At 42.6% G+C, this 17,924-nt stretch overlaps 1 protein-coding gene across 1 annotated transcript in view; it reads right to left on the bottom strand.

The window, feature by feature from the left end:
- Positions 1 to 4,652: 4,652 nt before the first annotated feature.
- Positions 4,653 to 17,924, bottom strand: part of ecel1 (endothelin converting enzyme-like 1) — a 52,709-nt gene continuing 39,437 nt past the window's right edge. Inside the window, exons 12-18 of the mRNA XM_086126346.1 lie at positions 15,651 to 15,702; positions 12,356 to 12,423; positions 12,119 to 12,243; positions 9,662 to 9,727; positions 6,329 to 6,424; positions 6,113 to 6,189; positions 4,653 to 5,988 (exon numbers count right to left, since the gene is read on the bottom strand). Coding sequence (XP_085982472.1) covers positions 5,889 to 5,988; positions 6,113 to 6,189; positions 6,329 to 6,424; positions 9,662 to 9,727; positions 12,119 to 12,243; positions 12,356 to 12,423; positions 15,651 to 15,702 — 584 coding nt within the window. The 3' untranslated portion in view covers positions 4,653 to 5,888. The remainder of the gene's footprint in view (positions 5,989 to 6,112; positions 6,190 to 6,328; positions 6,425 to 9,661; positions 9,728 to 12,118; positions 12,244 to 12,355; positions 12,424 to 15,650; positions 15,703 to 17,924) is intronic.

The following is a 17,924-nucleotide window of genomic DNA, read 5'->3' on the forward strand; positions in this document are numbered from 1 at the left end:
TTTGTGGAGGGCTGTTACAAGTGTAGGAACGGGCCACCTGTGGGCCTTCACTGCTAATATTGTCCATAAGTGTGAATGTGAGTGATTTTATATATTTTTTTGTCTATGTGTGTCCTGTGATTGATTGGCTGTAAACAAGTTCAGGGTGTACCCTGCCTCTCACCCAAAGTCACCAGGGATTGGACTCCAGCACACCTACAACCCTCGTGAGGATCAGCGGCACAGAGAATGCGTGCGTGGATGAAAGACTGCACCCACAGTAAATTTACGAAATCAATCAATAACCAATCAAGTGGAAGTTTACTGCACTGCCTCAGGTTCGTGTTAGATTGGACTTTGTGATTAAATGCTCAAGACATTTCGGATTTATTAAACACAAGCTCTCTACAAATAATTAAAGGACAGATTTTTGCAAGATTTCAGAAGTTGGACAAGGCGAGCTGCAGGAACGAGGAGGGAATTAAATATTGACACAAAATAAAAGCTTTTGATCACCTTTGCCAACACAGTGAAGTGATGTTCCAATATGAACTTAGCCTTCCATATTCTGATGTAGAAAAACGAGACCAAAACGGTCATACTGTTGCCACATTTAAACCATAAAGTCACAATGCTGTCACTTTTGCTGCCAGTTATTTTTTGGGTGAAAAAACGCTAGCAGCTGCAGTTGGATCACACAATGAGTGAGATACAGCTGCTGTCAACTGCAAAGTTCTCTGCTAATAAAAGCTGAACACAGCTTTTTCATTTTTGAACGGGGAATTATTGACAGAAACATTTTTTTCCTGGTTTGTTATGAATAAAAGTGCAAGTGTCCAACATTTCAGAAAGTCCTCTTTTCCCGATAACAACGTCAAGGTCAAAATTGGTCCGCACGTCAGAGGAAGCAGAAGACAGGTCAGAGGTCAAGGTGAACTGTATCATTAGCTCAGTATGTGGATGTAATGTTGTCAAGATATCATTATCAATTAATCAATAGTATCCCACCACCAAAAATAATGAAATCATATTTTGACTTTACAGGAAATACTCCAGGGGCGGGACTTCTGCATATCACTTCAGTACTGTCTACAAGATGGCACTAAGGCCCTTTGGGGCAAAGCTGTTTGCAAAATTGAAATACTTCAAGTTAAAGTCATCTCCTCCCGGACAAGCAGTTAACCGAGCTAACATTACAATCCATGTGCATCATGACCCGAGGGAAGATATTTGTAGAAACATTCAAAACGTGGCAATTGTCAACAATGTCTGTCACACGTTCTTTTGGATGTCAAAAGCGGAAATATTCTCCAAAGGTATCACCATTTATCGAACGCAGAGGGTTTAAGAAACGGCGTGAACGGCTTGGGTGATGATTCCAAAGGGAACATGACTCTGATAGTTTGGCCTTTTTTTTTTTAAACGCCTGAGTATGGATTTGTGAAGCGTTCATTGAAAATATGCTTCATGAGATAAACCGCTTGGAATAGAGACCCAAGGGTGGCTCCAATTTACATTTTAATGGATATGTTTATTAGAAAATGGACGTGGTGGAAATTCAGACATAGTTAACGTTGATTATTGGAGGACTGACTGATTAATTCAGGAGAGAGCAATAAAGGAAACACCTTACCATGATCTTGGCAGATGCTATCATAATTTGTAATGAGCCCAGCCAACCATTGAGTCATTGCTTTTGGTGACTGATGCCGTTTGATTTGATCTGGAGACTTGTGTATAGGATCAATATCCCTGTTGTCCAACTAAAAATGCTGTGATCACTTGAGCCTGACCGCACTGCTGCCTTCACACGCCGTAGGCCAGGGTCTAGATTGCAAAGGCCTGCTCATATCATTGGCGCCACCCATGGCCTTTCCCTCGCTTGTCTTCTTTCTTTCAGACTTGCATCATAAATGTCTCTGTAAAGTATTCGAGAGGCGAGAAACCCCCTCCCAAAGACTAAATACTAAGCCGAGGACAAACATAGATTGAACTCAGAAACCTAATACATCAATAAAATGAGCGCCTTGCTATCCTGAAGTTTTGCAGAGCATAGGGGACAGTTTTATTGCGGCTATCAGCTCGCAGACAAAGGAGAGGTTATGCTTAGCACATTTCGAAGGAGTTGCTGATGGTGTAGCGGTACACTCGCCTCACTTGCATGCTTGCAGCGAGGGATCGGTTCCCAGTCAGTGATGGTGTGAATGTGGGTGTGTAACGGTTGTTCGTCTCTATATGTACCCTGTGACTGACTGGCGACCAGTTAGTCGGTTAGTCGGCCTTTTGCCCAAAGTCAGCTGGGCTCCAGCAACCCCCTTGACCCTCTTCAGGATAAGCTAGCTGTGTTGAAAATGGATGGCTGGATGGACATTTCGAAGGGCAGATGTTAGGAGGCTTTGATCATTCAATGATCAAGAAAATAAAAAGTCAGAAAACAATCAAACATCAAATTCATCCCCCTTCACAAGTTTCTGTGAAAAGCTGCAGTCTAGTATTAAAACTCCAGCTTTTTCTTAACACAGTGAGGTTTTCCAACGAATTAGATGGTGTTGCACATTTGTATTTCACAGCTCAAGTGTTTCTTGTGCTCTGTTAGGAATGTGTTGGCCTTGTCTTTGTTCGCTCTTCAATTACCCACCAAAGACCACCATGAAATTCTTTGAAATCGATGAGGCGCTCGGTGGTTGATCAGCACGATGTCATCCGAGTGGGACTTTTTTAATGAGGGGCTTCTTTCGCCGAGATGAGTTGGTGACCGGGCAGATCACCTGTCAGAAAAAGGGCGCTTCTTTCATCCCATCCGCAGCAGGCATACTTTGGTCGGTTGTCTCAACTGCACCACCCTGCAATGACTGACATGGGTCCAAGTGGCCCTTTCTGCAACTTAAACTGCACTGTGGGTCATCAACACCTGGAACAGAACTTGCCACCTGAGGAAGTGCCAATTCTTCCTTGTGAGGACCTTGATGACCACAGTCATCTGGTTGGAACCGGTGACGGAAGCTTTCTGCTGACTTCAGTGGGGCCGTTGGCTGCCACCTTTCTGATTCTGGCAAGTTTAGAAGATAGTTTAGCACATTTCAATCTCCACATTAGTGCTACGGGCAGGGCCTTTGTCCATGGTAATTTTGTTTCTTCAGAACATTTCGCTAATTTTTGTTTGAGTGTGCCATTTTCTCTTAGCACTACCTGGAAGGTAGGCACAGTGAGTTCTCAAGTTAATGCTCAAGTAATTGCAAAGCTGACTGATTGCATCATTAACAAAATATGACTCATTGTTAATGAACAACCTAGCTGTAATAGCCCAATGTGGAATAAATTCAGAAAGCAGAAGTTTGTTGACAACCAGTGGCGTGCTGGCCATTTGGAATTTCCGGGAAATGTGGTGCTTTTACTGGTCTACTTGTGGGCTGGGCGAACCGCATGACTGCCACACTCCCACCGGCTGCCATTAACTTTTGTAGTGTGACGTCCGCCGTACATCCCACTCGCTCCTCCTTCGTCGATTATGTTTAGGCGTGTGATGGCCACCGTCCCCCTGCCTCCACCCTGTCAACGATCACACAAAGTAGCGTGACGGCCGCCGTACAAACGAACCTCACCCCCACCGCTAGCCCTTGAAGAATATTCCCGGGCCAAATTTTGATTCCAGTACCTCCTTTGGTGACAACACTAGCAGTTTGTTTAGGAAGCGTCTCTGGGAGTCTATGGACAGTGGGCGTTTATGGGCGGATTCGGATGTTGAGCTTTTCTGCATGATGATCTGTCTGAGGCTGAATCTCTTTTTGATTGACAGCAAAATGAGCCAATCACTGATCTTTTGGTGTAGGCCTCCATGGGAGCATTTTTCAATTCTCATTGTGTTCTGAGTTGAACTGGAGACTTCTTCTAATCATTTTAGCGACACTCTCTTTGTTGAAAGCGACTAGCGACAAATTTATCTTTTATTTCTGGTGGTTTTTATTGTAGTTGCTTGTGTTCGCAGACTGACTTATATCACCACAGAGTCACAGATCATTTTCTTGAAAAGGAACGGAGAGTAGAATTCACATATAAATAAACAGACACATTTTATGATGTAGGCCGAAATTGAGCTTACCCTCCTTGACAGACCAGCATCCGCCACTGGTCTACTGTATACTTTTGCAATGACATGCAAGGTAAATCTAGCCTGAGTCAGCCTTGATCAACTCCAGGCGCTGCTGTGACAGAAAATTCAGACTGTGGATTGTCACCTCTGTCCAGTTTGATTGAATGGATTTAGTCCCATGACTTCGGTCACCTCAAAACAAACTACGATATGTCTTTCCCTGCATTTGAGTCCACCATGCCTACATGTTGAGAAGCGTATAAAAAAAATACGTTATTTTGCTGTAGGAAAAGCATGCTTTGTTTTGCTTTGCGGTTTTGAAATAAATTGTGAGCACCTGGACGACTACAACCACTTCCACAAGCAGACACTCAAAAGTCATGATGGCATTTGGGTTCATAAATATATGTGCCTATGCCCAGTCACAAAGAGATTCATTCGGTAAGTCCAGTTCTACCTGATAGCGAAGTCCACCATCAGCTGTACAGTTGCTGCGATTGAGCTGGGCCATTGCTAGAGAAGCAAGCCTGGGAGCACACAAACACTGATAACACACCGATAATGACCCAAAGCCACACACATACATGGCACAAGGATTTGTTTGAATTTATTCAAACATTGAACAGCAACCATAGAGAGGAAAGCGATAGCGATCACATGTGAACGAATACTGCCGCTGCACAGTCGGTCCTGAATGATCCATGTACAGCATGTCAGTTTGAGCTTTGTGATGTTAGGTGACAAAGGGAGGGAACATGCTCTTTTCGTCAAAACCAAGTTCACAACAACACTCATCACATTTGGTGGACAAAAGCCTTTTCTTTCAAATAACAGTACATATGCTTGAGTCATCTCCACCAGAAAGTTCGGTTGAGTGGACCGAGTGCATATACAGTACAGTGCTGTATTCTGTTATTTGTGAGTTCATTGACCGTGAATATACACTAATGGCGATCCAACGCACTGCTTCTCTTGCGGTTACTGGTTCTCATATGATCACATGAGCTTGTCTGGTCAGTCCAGTGAGGAACGTTTTTTTTTTTTTGTTGACAAACAACAGCTCCTTGATTTGGTGATGAGGTGAGAGTTGTACCGATACTAAATTTTGGTGCTACATTTCCTGAGGAAAAAGGTCAATAATGAATTCAACTTTTACAAAGAAACACTTCACGCCGCTTGAAAAGGTACAAATACTCGAACAAGAGAACAATGCAGGCAAACGATACAACAGTCATGACAGTGAGCTTTGCGCTCTAAACCACAAGAGCAAGAGCCAACTTGAATACGGTACAGAACTAAGGGGCAACATTTCGCGATGCAAAACAATGTTGTCATTGCAGTTGAGGAAAAAAAAAATTGACACCGGTCTGCACTGAAATCATCTTGGGATGTGCTGAGAATGTTCCGGGTGATGCATCGGATGTTAAATTACAGAGAAATGTGTTGCTTAAGTAAAACTTAAACCTGCTGAAATACATTATGGCCATCATATATTTGCTGTAATACAAAAATAGATGATTTGAAGGGGGGGAAAAAAAAGATCTAAAATACAAAAATAGATATGTATCGTCAATGATATGTGTTAATTTGTGATATGTGCATGACTGATGAGAGCGGTTAGGAGACATTTCTTCAGATGATGGACTGTATGAGGATCACTCATTCATTGTGTTTGCACTGATGAGTGTGAAAAGATTCACTTTCACCGTCATGTAGGACATCTGCTTGTAATGAATAGTGGTGACGGTGTGTGTGTGTGTGTGTGTGTGTGTGTGTGTTGGTGGCAACTTCAAATTAAGTCAAATTATTTCCGCTGGGGTCACCATACAGAGCATTTGTCAACAGGGTTCATGGGAGTACCCTTCCCACAATGGAAAACACGGGAAAATTCATTGAACTGGGAAACGCTGCCAATCACTCTAAAGGGTGAAAAATGAATACTATATTAGTACATTGGGATAAGATATGTGCACATATGCAAGATATTCACGACTTTCAAAGGATCTGCTGTACGTAAGCGTGTATTTGGTGCATGCAATTTACCTGTAGTGTTCTGGTGCGTGTTTATCCGTTAACAACTGCAAATAGGTTGACTGAGATCTTCTTTTCATACACCAGTTCTGAAATAAAGAAATGAACAAATAAACAAATGAAATACAATCAGTTTTGCTTCAACTGCAAGGATACAAATTGAGGTCTCCACTTGAAACAAATGAAGCATCTATGGCAACAAAATTAGACAATGCGAGGTCTTAGTACCTGTGCAAAGGCAATGAAGAACAGTTGCTCATGTGTATATTTCAGCCCTGGTAGGGGCCTCTCTGGCCCATGTTCTCTCACCCACTTTTGATATGCCTGGACAGAGTGAATGTGATCGGGGTTATCAATAAAAAGAAGACAGACGTTTAGATAAATAAGCTGCACAGTAAACGAGGGGTTAGAGTCTGGTTTCAAATGTTGGCTCTGGCACTCCTGTGTGGAGTTCCCCCCACATTACAAAACATGAGACAAATACAAACTCTAAATCAGGGGTGCTCAAACGAGTCACATAGGAAACCGGAGTACCCGGAGAAAACACACGCAGGCCCGGGGAGAACATGCAGCTCCACACAGGGAGGCCGGAGCTGGAATTGAACCTCTGCATTGTGAGGTCGCCACGCTATATGTGCTCTGGCCTCGTAAACTATTTAATCATAACAAAGAGAGTGAACTGGAAAGAAATAATGGAGTGGGTGTGAATATTTGAAAGACTTTTGGCAATAATATCCTCATTCATAGACTGCAAGCATGCATTCATTTATCAGCCATGTGTCCATAAAATTATAAGTCCATCTGTCCATCTTCTCTTAGGTCAGGTCGTGGGGACAACAGCTGAAGTAGGGAAGATCAGACTTTCCTTTCACCAGCCACTTCTACCAGCTCTTCCAGGGGTATCACCAAGTGTTCCCATGCCAGCCAAAATACATAGTCTCTCCGGCATGTCCTGGGCATACTTCTTGTGGTATATACTCAGAACACCTCACCCGGGGGGCATCCTAACCAGATGGCCGAGCAACTGCATCTGACTAGTCTTGATGCGAATGAGCAGCGCTCTATTCTGAACCGCTCCCGGATGATTGAGCTTCTCATCCTTTCTCTAAGAGAGAGTCCGAATACCCTGCGGAACAAACTCTTATTTTATCTGTGATCTTGTTCTTTTGATCATAACCCACAGTTTGTGACCATAGGTGAGGGTAGTAATGTGGATCGACGGGTAAATTGAGAGCTTTGCCTTTTGGCTGGCTGCTTCTTGCAGACCGATACGGAGTCCACATCACTGCAGATGTTGCACCGAATCCAACTGTCAATCTCCCACTCCATTATTCCTTCACTTGTGAACAAGCCTACTAAACACTTGAACTCCTCTACTTGGGGGAGGATCTCCTCCCAGCGTGAAAAGGACACTCCATTCCTTTTTGTCGGTGGACCATGGCCTCATATTTGAAAGTGCTGATCCTCATCCCAACCGCTTCACACCTGCTTGCAAACCATTCATGTGAAAGTGGAAGGTTATGGCTTCACAAAGTAAAGAGAATCAGATCATCTGCAAAAAGCAGGGACGAAATACCAACGCCACCAAAATGGACCCACTCAATGCCTTGGCTGAGCCTTGAAATTCTGTTCATAAAGGTTATGGGAAAGATCAGTGACAAAGGGCATCCTTGGGACTGCTTGAATGCCATTCTCTGAGTCTAGTAGACTCGCTGGGCAAACTCCCATGCATGCGCCATGATGACAGTGGGAAGCTGATCCACTGTTCCATAGCCAGGACGAAAACCACGTGGCCGAATGACCAATAGTATCGATTTGTATTTGTGAAACAATATGAAATTGACCAAACTTAACACCAGCAATATGTAACTTGAGACATTTCTTAATTACAGTGGTATCTCTATGTATGAAATTATTCCGTGGGAAAGGGGTATTATACCCCACGAATTTCAGTGGGAAAGAGGTATTATACCCCTTTCCCACTGAAATTAGTTGGTAGTAGTGATCCGTGGTGACACGCAACCAATGGGCATAATGCCCCTTTCCCATTGACCAACAGAAGGCGATTCTGCGCCCCTCCCCCCTTCCACCACTTTACGTCTGGTTACATCACCACGCTGTGATTGCGTAGATGATAGTGCGACAGATTTCTTGGTGGTAAACAAAGCAACATGGAAGCGAGTGTTCTTTCTTTTATCATGCTTTTTACCATCCTCAAAATGGTCGAAAAGCAGCGGAGGATCAACTCTTCGCTACGACTGATACAACAGCTTAAGGGGCGATCTCCTAGCTTTGTTGTGGGGGCGTGCTATATACGAGGCCGATGGCGCGTGATGTTATGACGCATCACGTATCGCCCTATGTCATCACGTAATTACCGGGAAGTCCCGTGTTAGGTTTTCAAACTGCAAGCGGAGGCGATCACAAGCCGCCTCCGATGGCGTGCTTGTGGACACGGATCGACACTGGCCAGTGAGCCTTTCCCACTGCCCAAAAAGGCGTGTTTACCCGGCAGAGGGGAAGGGGTATTAAACTGAGAAATAGTTGGCTGGCAGCCTTTGGCCATTTTGCTTGCCGTTTGGCTGCTTGTTTCTATACTGACAAAAGCAGAGTCCAGAGTGTGCAAAACAAGTGAATCCCCTGATTTTAAAGACAATTTTACTGGACTAATACAAGATTTCAGCCTGTACATATGGGCATTCTGTTATTGGCTGTGTGGAGTTGTCATGGTTCTTTTCTGTTTCAATTTCCAGACGGATCGGAGGACGTTCAGGAAATAAGCCAACTTTTATTATCCCCAACTGCTGCTTTTCTGCAGTGGCTAAAGAACTAAATAACCAAATTGTCAAATTATATTTGAGGTAAAACACAATGACAGTCAAGCATAAGTTGCCTAGATAATTACATGTCCAATGGCCACACTGAACACCCAAAAAAACCCACATAAAAAATCAGAAAAACACGGCTCTGGTGAGCAAGTTTATGCAACACAAAATGGAAAGAAAGTTCGATTTGAAATCACTTTTTAAATATGAATAAATTTTTAAAACATCAAATCTTGTGATTTCAGCATCTCAAATGGGAATACTTTCTCATTTCCTTAGTTCGTCCTCCATGGATGGAAATTGACTGTTTTTGGGTTTTAATAAAATAAAAAAATTGATGGACATCCGCTTGGACTGATTCACATTTTTGTGCAATTTTTGACATGCTTTAACTCACACATGACCCCCATCAATCACATAACAAAATAGTGTCAGGGCCCAGTTTGAAATCTTAAAATTCTCTGAAGCTAACCAAAACTTTTTGGGCTCAGATCAGGAACAGATTTTGTAACCATATTACCGGTAATCTACTATTATTCTGCATTTTATATTCATTTATTATAAATTTACCATAAATTGCATATCCTCAGTCAACGTTTCTGCATTCTAAATGACTTTTACATCAGTTATGTACAGCACTTTGTATGGCTGTTTGAAAGTGCTCTATAAATAAATACAATTGAGTTGAGTTGAGATTCAGCAGTATGAGTCTGATCACTCAGTAATTCGTACTCACATAGTATGACAGCTTGAGTCCTCCCATGTCTGCTATGTTCTCTCCCAGTGTCAGGCGGCCATTAACCTAGATACAGAAAACACATTCACATTGCATTCTAAAATCTTAACTCAAATTACCAAATAGGGTGCAATAAAATGTTTTGCTTTCAATGATCCCGAGTGCACACAATGGAAATGGAGGGAATAATAAACTGCTCATTTACATGCTGAATATTTAACAAACACACAAAATTCAATTCAAAATTGTGGCATATCATTATGAAGTCAAATGTAAAAAAGGAATCGCAGAATTACAGTCCATTGCCTGGAGCTGAAGGTTTAATAGAGCGCCATTTTCACTGCGCTATGCCTATCCAGTTTGCCACAGTTGACCCGACCTGCTATAGTTTAGAGTGGCTGACTTTTCTCTTAAAAAAGAGGACTGCTTTCGTCACCAGAGGAAACTGTTCCTATGTGACGAGTTTGAAGCCACATTAAATCTCATCATCAACTCTTCAAGCTAAGTTAATGAAAAGTCACTAAATAACACAGCAAGGATGACTCTGCTCAACCACTGAGTGGCCAGTGGTAATTTGAAAATGCAGTTTAATCATGATGAGATGGGTAACTGGGAAAAGCGGCTTGATTGTAGAGGTGGACATTGTCAATCTGCTGAGTCTGTCGGTGAGCTGCCGTTTTTCAAGCCCCCACTGATCACTTTATTTCTGCTCTATGACTCTACACTTTGTCTCACAGCTGTCATTGAGTGGTACCAAATGGCACAATGGTACCAATACATAATGGAAAGTATTTCGATACTCGTAGTTGCTTGTTATTGCAATATTAGTGTAGCCGATACTACCGGGTACACATTCCTTGTATGTTCGATATACTTGGCCAAAAAAGATGATTCTGATATTGTTTGTTTTTGTTTATGCACTTCCTGTTTTTCGTCATGATTAAGAGGGCACTATCTTCCTATTGGTCGATGCCACAGAACCAATCGAAGGATGAGGTAGGACATGTCACACTATGCAGCAACACGAAAAAATATTCTGACATGCGAGACTTTCGTCGTCGTGAAGCATCCCAGATGCCAGGAGATTAATCACTAACTATGTTACACTCCACAAGCCACGACGCATCAAGACAACTCCAAATTGGCGACGAGACATGATGATTGTCTGCAAAACGTCTGTCGGCTCAAAATTTGGCTACATCCGTGTCATCTGACATCAGCATTACCCTTACCATGTCACAGGCAGGTCACACAGACCTGACCCGCAGCCTTTTCAGAACACCCCCCCCCCCCCCCCCCAGTGTTGTATTCTTTTCAGTCCCACAGACCACAGTGACATATGTCCCATCTTGTTTATTTCACCAATCACAACTCTGTGTGTGGACGTGTGTGTGTCTGTTGTCTTTTTTTAAAATTTGGCTGCGTGACTGCTTTTGTGGCATCTATCTTTTTTGTGGAAATTGCATTCTTTGACGTTGATTGGATGTCACCGGCCAGGGATGTACTGTGCCCTCCTGGGTCGGCCTGAAATGCTGACGAAAAGAGCGATGGAATGACGGACCTTCCATCAGTCTGACGGAGAGCCTACTTCTGCTTTATTGTGTCTTGGACGCAAATGAGGCAAAGTGGAGTGCATGACGTGGCGCCAGCAAGCAGAGGCACATTCTGTCAACTGCTTTGGAGAGATTCTGTGATCCCTCGAAAAATAATACAGTATATATTAAAAACAATTGAGTGTTGATTTTCTGGCCTTCAGAATGTTAAACTAGTATTATTTTAATTATTATTGTTTAGGGTGGTGGGGTGCCACCCTACATCCCCTTATTCCTGTACTTTCCTCGATGACAAAAAAAAAAAAACCCTACCGGTAATAGAAAAATATAAATAGTTTTAGTTAAATCTTGAAAGGATATAGTATTATTTGACACCTGACTGAAAGGGACGAAGCCGAAGTCAAACAACTTTAGATGGTATACAATGGGAACAGAAATTGTGGTCCAATTTTGGAGGTCTGATATTATTTGCATTTTGATCCACATACTGTATATCTATGGGCGTAACACCGCCTCACTCTTTGTCCTCTAACATTCTTGCACTTAAGGTGAAGTTTGCAATTGCCCCCTCCACAAACAAACAAACAAACAAACAAACAAAAACTTTTGTCGAACTTAAAAGTGCAACTGTAACCTGACAGTTGTACATGACAAATATCATCCGTCATCACTTCATGGTACAACGATGCACTACTGCAATCATGCTCTTACAGTCATTTTGGTTCAATGGTTCAATTAAGGATAGGTACTCGAATTTAACTGTTAATGTTTTCATTTCATTTTCATTTTTCCCACCGTTGAGTGAATTCTTCTCAAGAGACTTATCAATCGACAAAATGTGGCAGAATTGTGTGTATGATTTTCTTGGACAAGTGAAATTGAATTTGAAATAGCCAAAACTCACCCTCTGATTGTAAACTGTGAAATTATCGTAGAGCTTCACAATGCATTCAGCCTTCTTCTGGAACTTTCTGTAGCTGTCCTCAGTCCACCACTGTTGGAGGTTGCCGTGGCGATCATACTGTCCCCCTACGTTATGTGGATCAATGTTGAAAAGGCAAGCGAGAATGATACATCCGGGCTTTGTGTATGATCAAGATATTTTACCATCACATCTCATTTTTAAGAAAAGTATTCTTACCCCAGTCGTCATATCCATGAGTCAACTCATGGCCAATGATTGCTCCTATTCCCCCATAGTTCAAAGACCTAGCAGGTGGAATGAAACACTGTTACACAAAAGTATTTCCGTCTAGATCGGATAAACAAGTTAGACAATAGCATTGCTTATAATATTTTTAGGTTAGCAGAGGTACTGGGAACTGACGGACTGAAAATAGATGAAAGTAAATGAGACATGGTTGGCCGACTGTTTTAAGTTGCAAGTCATTTAAGATAAGATATCCTTTATTAGTCCCACACTGGGGAAATTTACAGCCTCCAGCAGCAAGAATGTAGGCAGAAAGAAGAAGAAAAAACAAACAAACACCGTTAGATTACTCGTTAGAATTCTATGATATATTGTAAGTTTGTATTGTACAGGTACTGTTATAACAATAACTTTGGAGGTTCCACCCAGTAGAATTTCATTGATTTAATTGTGTTGTTGAGGGTGGGAGGGTGCTGCAGCCATGGCAAACCATAACACATATAATGGGACTCACACTGAGCTCACTCATGCAGGTACACACTTTAATGACATGGACAAACGCACAATTCTCTATGCAATGGAGTGCTTAACACTTTATCTGTTTTACCAACGGCACTAGAGAATGTAAGGGGAAGGCCTGGAATGTCATTCTCCGAGAGAAATTCATCACCCCACACCTCACCTTTATTAGGCACACACACCTCTGCCCAACTGCTGACCCTAACCGGAAGCCGGCTGTCTTTGCAGCTCATGCAAAGATGGGAGTCCAATTCGAGGGCAGACTCGGGGCTATTCACATGGCTACGTCTGAAAATGACTTTCTGACAGCGAGTCGATACGCTGCCTCGCAATGAGCCGGACTCCCTCGCTAAAACTAACTGGCTGATTGAAGCTTCAATTACTGGATGTGATCCTGAGGTGTGTGTGTGTGTGTGCGTGTGTGTGTGTGTACGTGTTTGGGAATTTTGTTCTCCTGAAAGGGGGACAGATCCAGACTCCGTACCATTAATAAATGTTTATCTGCATGCATGGCAGCAGGTAGTGGAATTAGTGGCGATCTCCACTAATGAGGACATAAAAGTATACGTTCATGTTTAGCACACAAACTGTTTGCTCTAATGATCTCATTTCTGAGTGTGGGATTTATAAAAAGAAGTTGCAGCAATGTGGACTCAGTTCAATAGTTGCACTTGCATCAACATCATTTTGAGCAGCATTCGGTTTACAAAGGGGTTGAAAACTGGATTGGAAACGCTCTTGATTTGTTCGATCGTCTCCAACATTAATTTGCATCGCTTTTCACCACACACCAAAACCAGCACCCTGACTTGAATTCATGCCAGAATGGTTTGCAAATGAAGTTGTAGCTTGATGAGGATGACTCCTGTCTGACAGGCAATTCATTGTTCTAATTTAAGAAGTTAATGTCATTTTAGCTGCAGTCACTGTTCCGTTGCTTTACTTTGTAATGCTCTATTGCTTTATCAAGTTCCAAATGGATTTTTCTTCTGTACTTGCATTACATGAAGGGAACACGATGGCAGCATAGAAACAAGCACAGGCCCATTTGACAGAACTTAAAAGTATGTTAAAGCGAATCTAATTTTATTAGTATGCTGCACGACACGTTTGAACAGACAGTTTGAACTATTTACTTCTCTCGCAGACATTAGTTTGACCGATTGATCTTGTTGTATCAAGTAAACCTGTATAAATCCCCCAAATTAGTTAAAATAATGCCCTGAACCCTTTCATGCACTAATAATGATAACCCGTAGTAACCAATGTCCTGAAATGATTAAAGTGATATTAAACCTCAATTTTTACCCTTTTCCCACTGAAACTAGTGGATAGTAGTGATCCGTGGCAACACACAACTATTTGGCGTATTGTCCCTTCCCGATTGATCAACAGAAGGCGATTCTGCGACCCCCCCCCCCCCCGACCCCTCCTTCCAGAACTTTGCGTCTGGTTACATCACCACGCTGTGATTGCGTAGATGATAGTGCGACAGATTTCTTGGTGGTAAACAAAGCAACATGGAAGCGAGTGTTCTTTCTTTGATCATATTTTTTACCATCCTCAAAATGGTCGAAAAGCAGCGGAGGATCAACTCTTTGCTACTACTGAGACAACGTAGACGACATGAATTTTTGGCCGAAATTGCGGGGGGCGTGCTATATACGAGGCCGATGGTGCGCGATATTATGACTCATCATGTACCGCCCTATGTCATCATGTAATTACCGGGCAGCTACCGTGTCAGGCTTTCAAACTGCAAGCGATACGGAGCGGAGGCGGTCACAACCCGCCTCCCATGGTGTGCTGGTAGACACGGATCGACACTGACCAGTGAGCCTTTCCCACTGACCAAAAATGCGTGTTTACCCGTGGTTTAGACATTTTTTAATGTACGGTAGGTACTAAACGGGCTCATCGAAAACTGCATACAGTAATCCCTCGTTTATCGCGGTTAATGGGGACCAAAACCACCCGCGATAAACGAAAATCTGCGAAGTAGCGACCAATAAACATATACAGGTAAAAAAAATAATATATATATATACTGTATATATAATAGATATATACTGTATATATATATATATATATATATATATATATATATTTTAAGTCTGCAAAAAGTGCGCAAACGGTCCGCGAGAAGCTGCAAAACAACAGCGAGTCACATAGCGCAACATATACAGTACTGTACCCCATGTATATGAAAAAAGAAATTATGAATGTTTGAAAAAATCCGCGATGCACTGAAGCGGCGATAAACGAACCGCGAAATATCGAGGGATCACTGTACTCGACATTGATTGACAACAATTTCGACATTGTGATATTAAAACGAATAAGCGTCTCTCACATCTCGAAGGGAGTGGGTTGGATGTAAATAACGTGTGGTCTGAAATGTATGTGCAAGTTCAAGTTCGAAGTAAAATTATTTTGGCCTGCTTCATACTGCACTTCTCATATACAGGTGTTCAGCTGAAAGATGAGCAAAGAGAGAGGAGACACTGACAAAGAGGAGTCCTCTCATCTGTCAATTTCTGTCCAATTACTTCACTTAAATTCAGGGAGGCGAAGGAGCAATGAAACCCGTTCCATTCGGAGAGACCTTGTTCGCTAATTGCGCTTTGGATCAAATCAGGGGAGCTGGGCCTTTTTGGGAAGGAGAGGTTTGCCAGAATAATGGAGACTTCACGACCTTTGTTTTTGAGGCACTAGTGATCGTGTCATACCTGTGGGATATAGGACACACAGGAGGACAGACACTTACTGTGGGAATTCGGGATTGTACAAAGTGGGTTGAAGGATGCCTGCAGGGAAAACTGAAAAACAATACAGACACAACATGATTAAAGCACTCTCTAAACAAGTTCTCCTGTATAGTAAGTCTACAAAGGGAGCGAGCGCACCACTATTGAAACACAATTAAAAAAAATATGTGAGGTAAATGAAGTCGTAGATGGCAGTGAATTTCCATCAGCTCATGTAGAATAACACAGAAGTTTTAGTGATGTCCTGTAGGCAAGAGAGAAAAGCTTTTACCAAAATTCAACATTGTGCAAAGAACCTGCATGTCACTTTTGACACTGAGCTTAATTTTATTTCGCGCATCAGGAGAGAAACCAAAATAGGTGTTTACCATCTTAAGACTACAGCCCGTTCCTCTCTCAAGGTAACACAGAGGTGCCGACCAGTGCATGCATTGCAATCTGATCTCTGATCTCTCTGATCTTCCCCCACAATAAACAACAACAACAAAAAAAGAGCATTTCAAACCTACAATTACTGTATTTTCCGCACCATAAGGCACTTTGGAGTATAAGGCACACCTTCAATGAATGGCCTATTTTAAAACTATTTTCATATATGGGGCGCACCACATTATAAGGAGCATAGAATAGAAGCTCCAGTAGGGGCTGTGGTTGTGTTTTGCATCTCCTGGATGGAGTTACACTAAGGGGAATACAACACAATACAGCTTTATTTATATAGAGCTTTCACAACTGCTGCAGCTGTGACAAAGAGCTTCACAGAACATACAAAATACTACATCCCAGAAATCAGAATATTGATTCATATATAAGGCACATCGGATTATAAGGCCCGCTGTCAGCTTTTGAGAAAATTGAATGCTTTTACGTGCGTCTGATAGTGCGGAAAATATGGTACTCCAGAACTCAGCAGCCTGTGTGCTCACAAAGACCAGAGGGCGGGGAGGACATAACATCAGTTTTAAGATCATCACATGGCTACCCTTGTGTTTCAGGATTGATTTTAAGGTTCATTTACTAATTGTTTTTTTTCTGTCTTAATGGTCTTGGTCCATCATATTTATCTAATATGCGTTCATTATATCAACCCTCGCAGTTCCGGAGGTGCTCTGGCACATACCTTTTAATGGTTCCCAGCGCTAGAACAAAAACTTACAGAGAGGCTGCATTCAGCCATTATGGCTTGCACCTCTGGAACAGCCTTTTAGAGGGCATCTAACCACACAGCCGAGGCACCCAAGACCAAATTGGGGCTCAGAGCAAAATTTCATTTGGAGGCCGCCCCAACTGCCATTTTTCATGCCCCACAAATACCAACGGAGGTGGGATGGGTGTTTTTTGACGGACATATGGACAACAATGTGCAAAGGCTGCTTGAAGTCGGGGGTGAACGGCCATTTATCATGCAACGAAAATATTTTGTTGACGGAGTGGGGAGGGCAGGTTGGATGACGTATAGTGCTTGTCGGCACGTTCACGCATGATGTGCGAAACACACTCCATCGATTATGGTGCGATGCATCCCCTTGCAAAAAATGGGGCACCATGGATGATCGAACCCTACGGACAGTGTGTAATTTGTGTTTGGCGGCCTTGCCACAGAGACCGTTGGTATTTTTAAGAGGAGGCATAACACTAACCCAGGGGTGCCCATTACGTCGATCGCGATTGACCAGTAGATCAAGGGCTGGTCCCGAGTCGATCCGAGGTGGAGAGGAAAAAACAAAAACAAAAACATTTGTGTCTCTGTTCATGTTAGTAATATATTTTTTGTGTTAATGCACACTGCACCCCAATCATTCGATCAGTCTCACTTTCACAAAAAGTATTTTAAAAGGAAAATAAAATAAAGCAGGTCATCTTTAACCTACGGTGACGTATGACTGCGTCACAGGAAGTTGTTAGCGCTCAGCAGTCTGCAGTTGCAGCTTGTGATCTGAGTTGTTGCGCTATATCTTTTATCATTATCATTATTCTCATTCAGAGTTTGTTTTGTACAATTCACAGAGGGGTCGGGCAAAGAATGGGAATCTGGAGGGCCGAGAGAAGCATTTTAAAACGGTACGCGTGAGCTACGATCGTTAACAGGCTGCAAAAGTGCGTCGCGTGCCTCAGCGTCAGGCTATTGCTCATCATGGCATGCGTGTGTACGTGCGTGCGTGCGTATGCACACGGTCGATCGCGGGAGGTTGGTTGATCGAAAAGTCGATCTTCAGTCAAAAAGGTTTGGGCACCCCAACTTATTTTGTTAGTGCAAAAAAAATTTTTTTTCT

Source organism: Hippocampus guttulatus, chromosome 12, assembly GCF_054856545.1.
Source record: "Hippocampus guttulatus isolate MCC_2025c chromosome 12, RoL_Hgut_1.0, whole genome shotgun sequence".
NCBI classification, from domain to species: Eukaryota; Metazoa; Chordata; class Actinopteri; order Syngnathiformes; family Syngnathidae; genus Hippocampus; species Hippocampus guttulatus.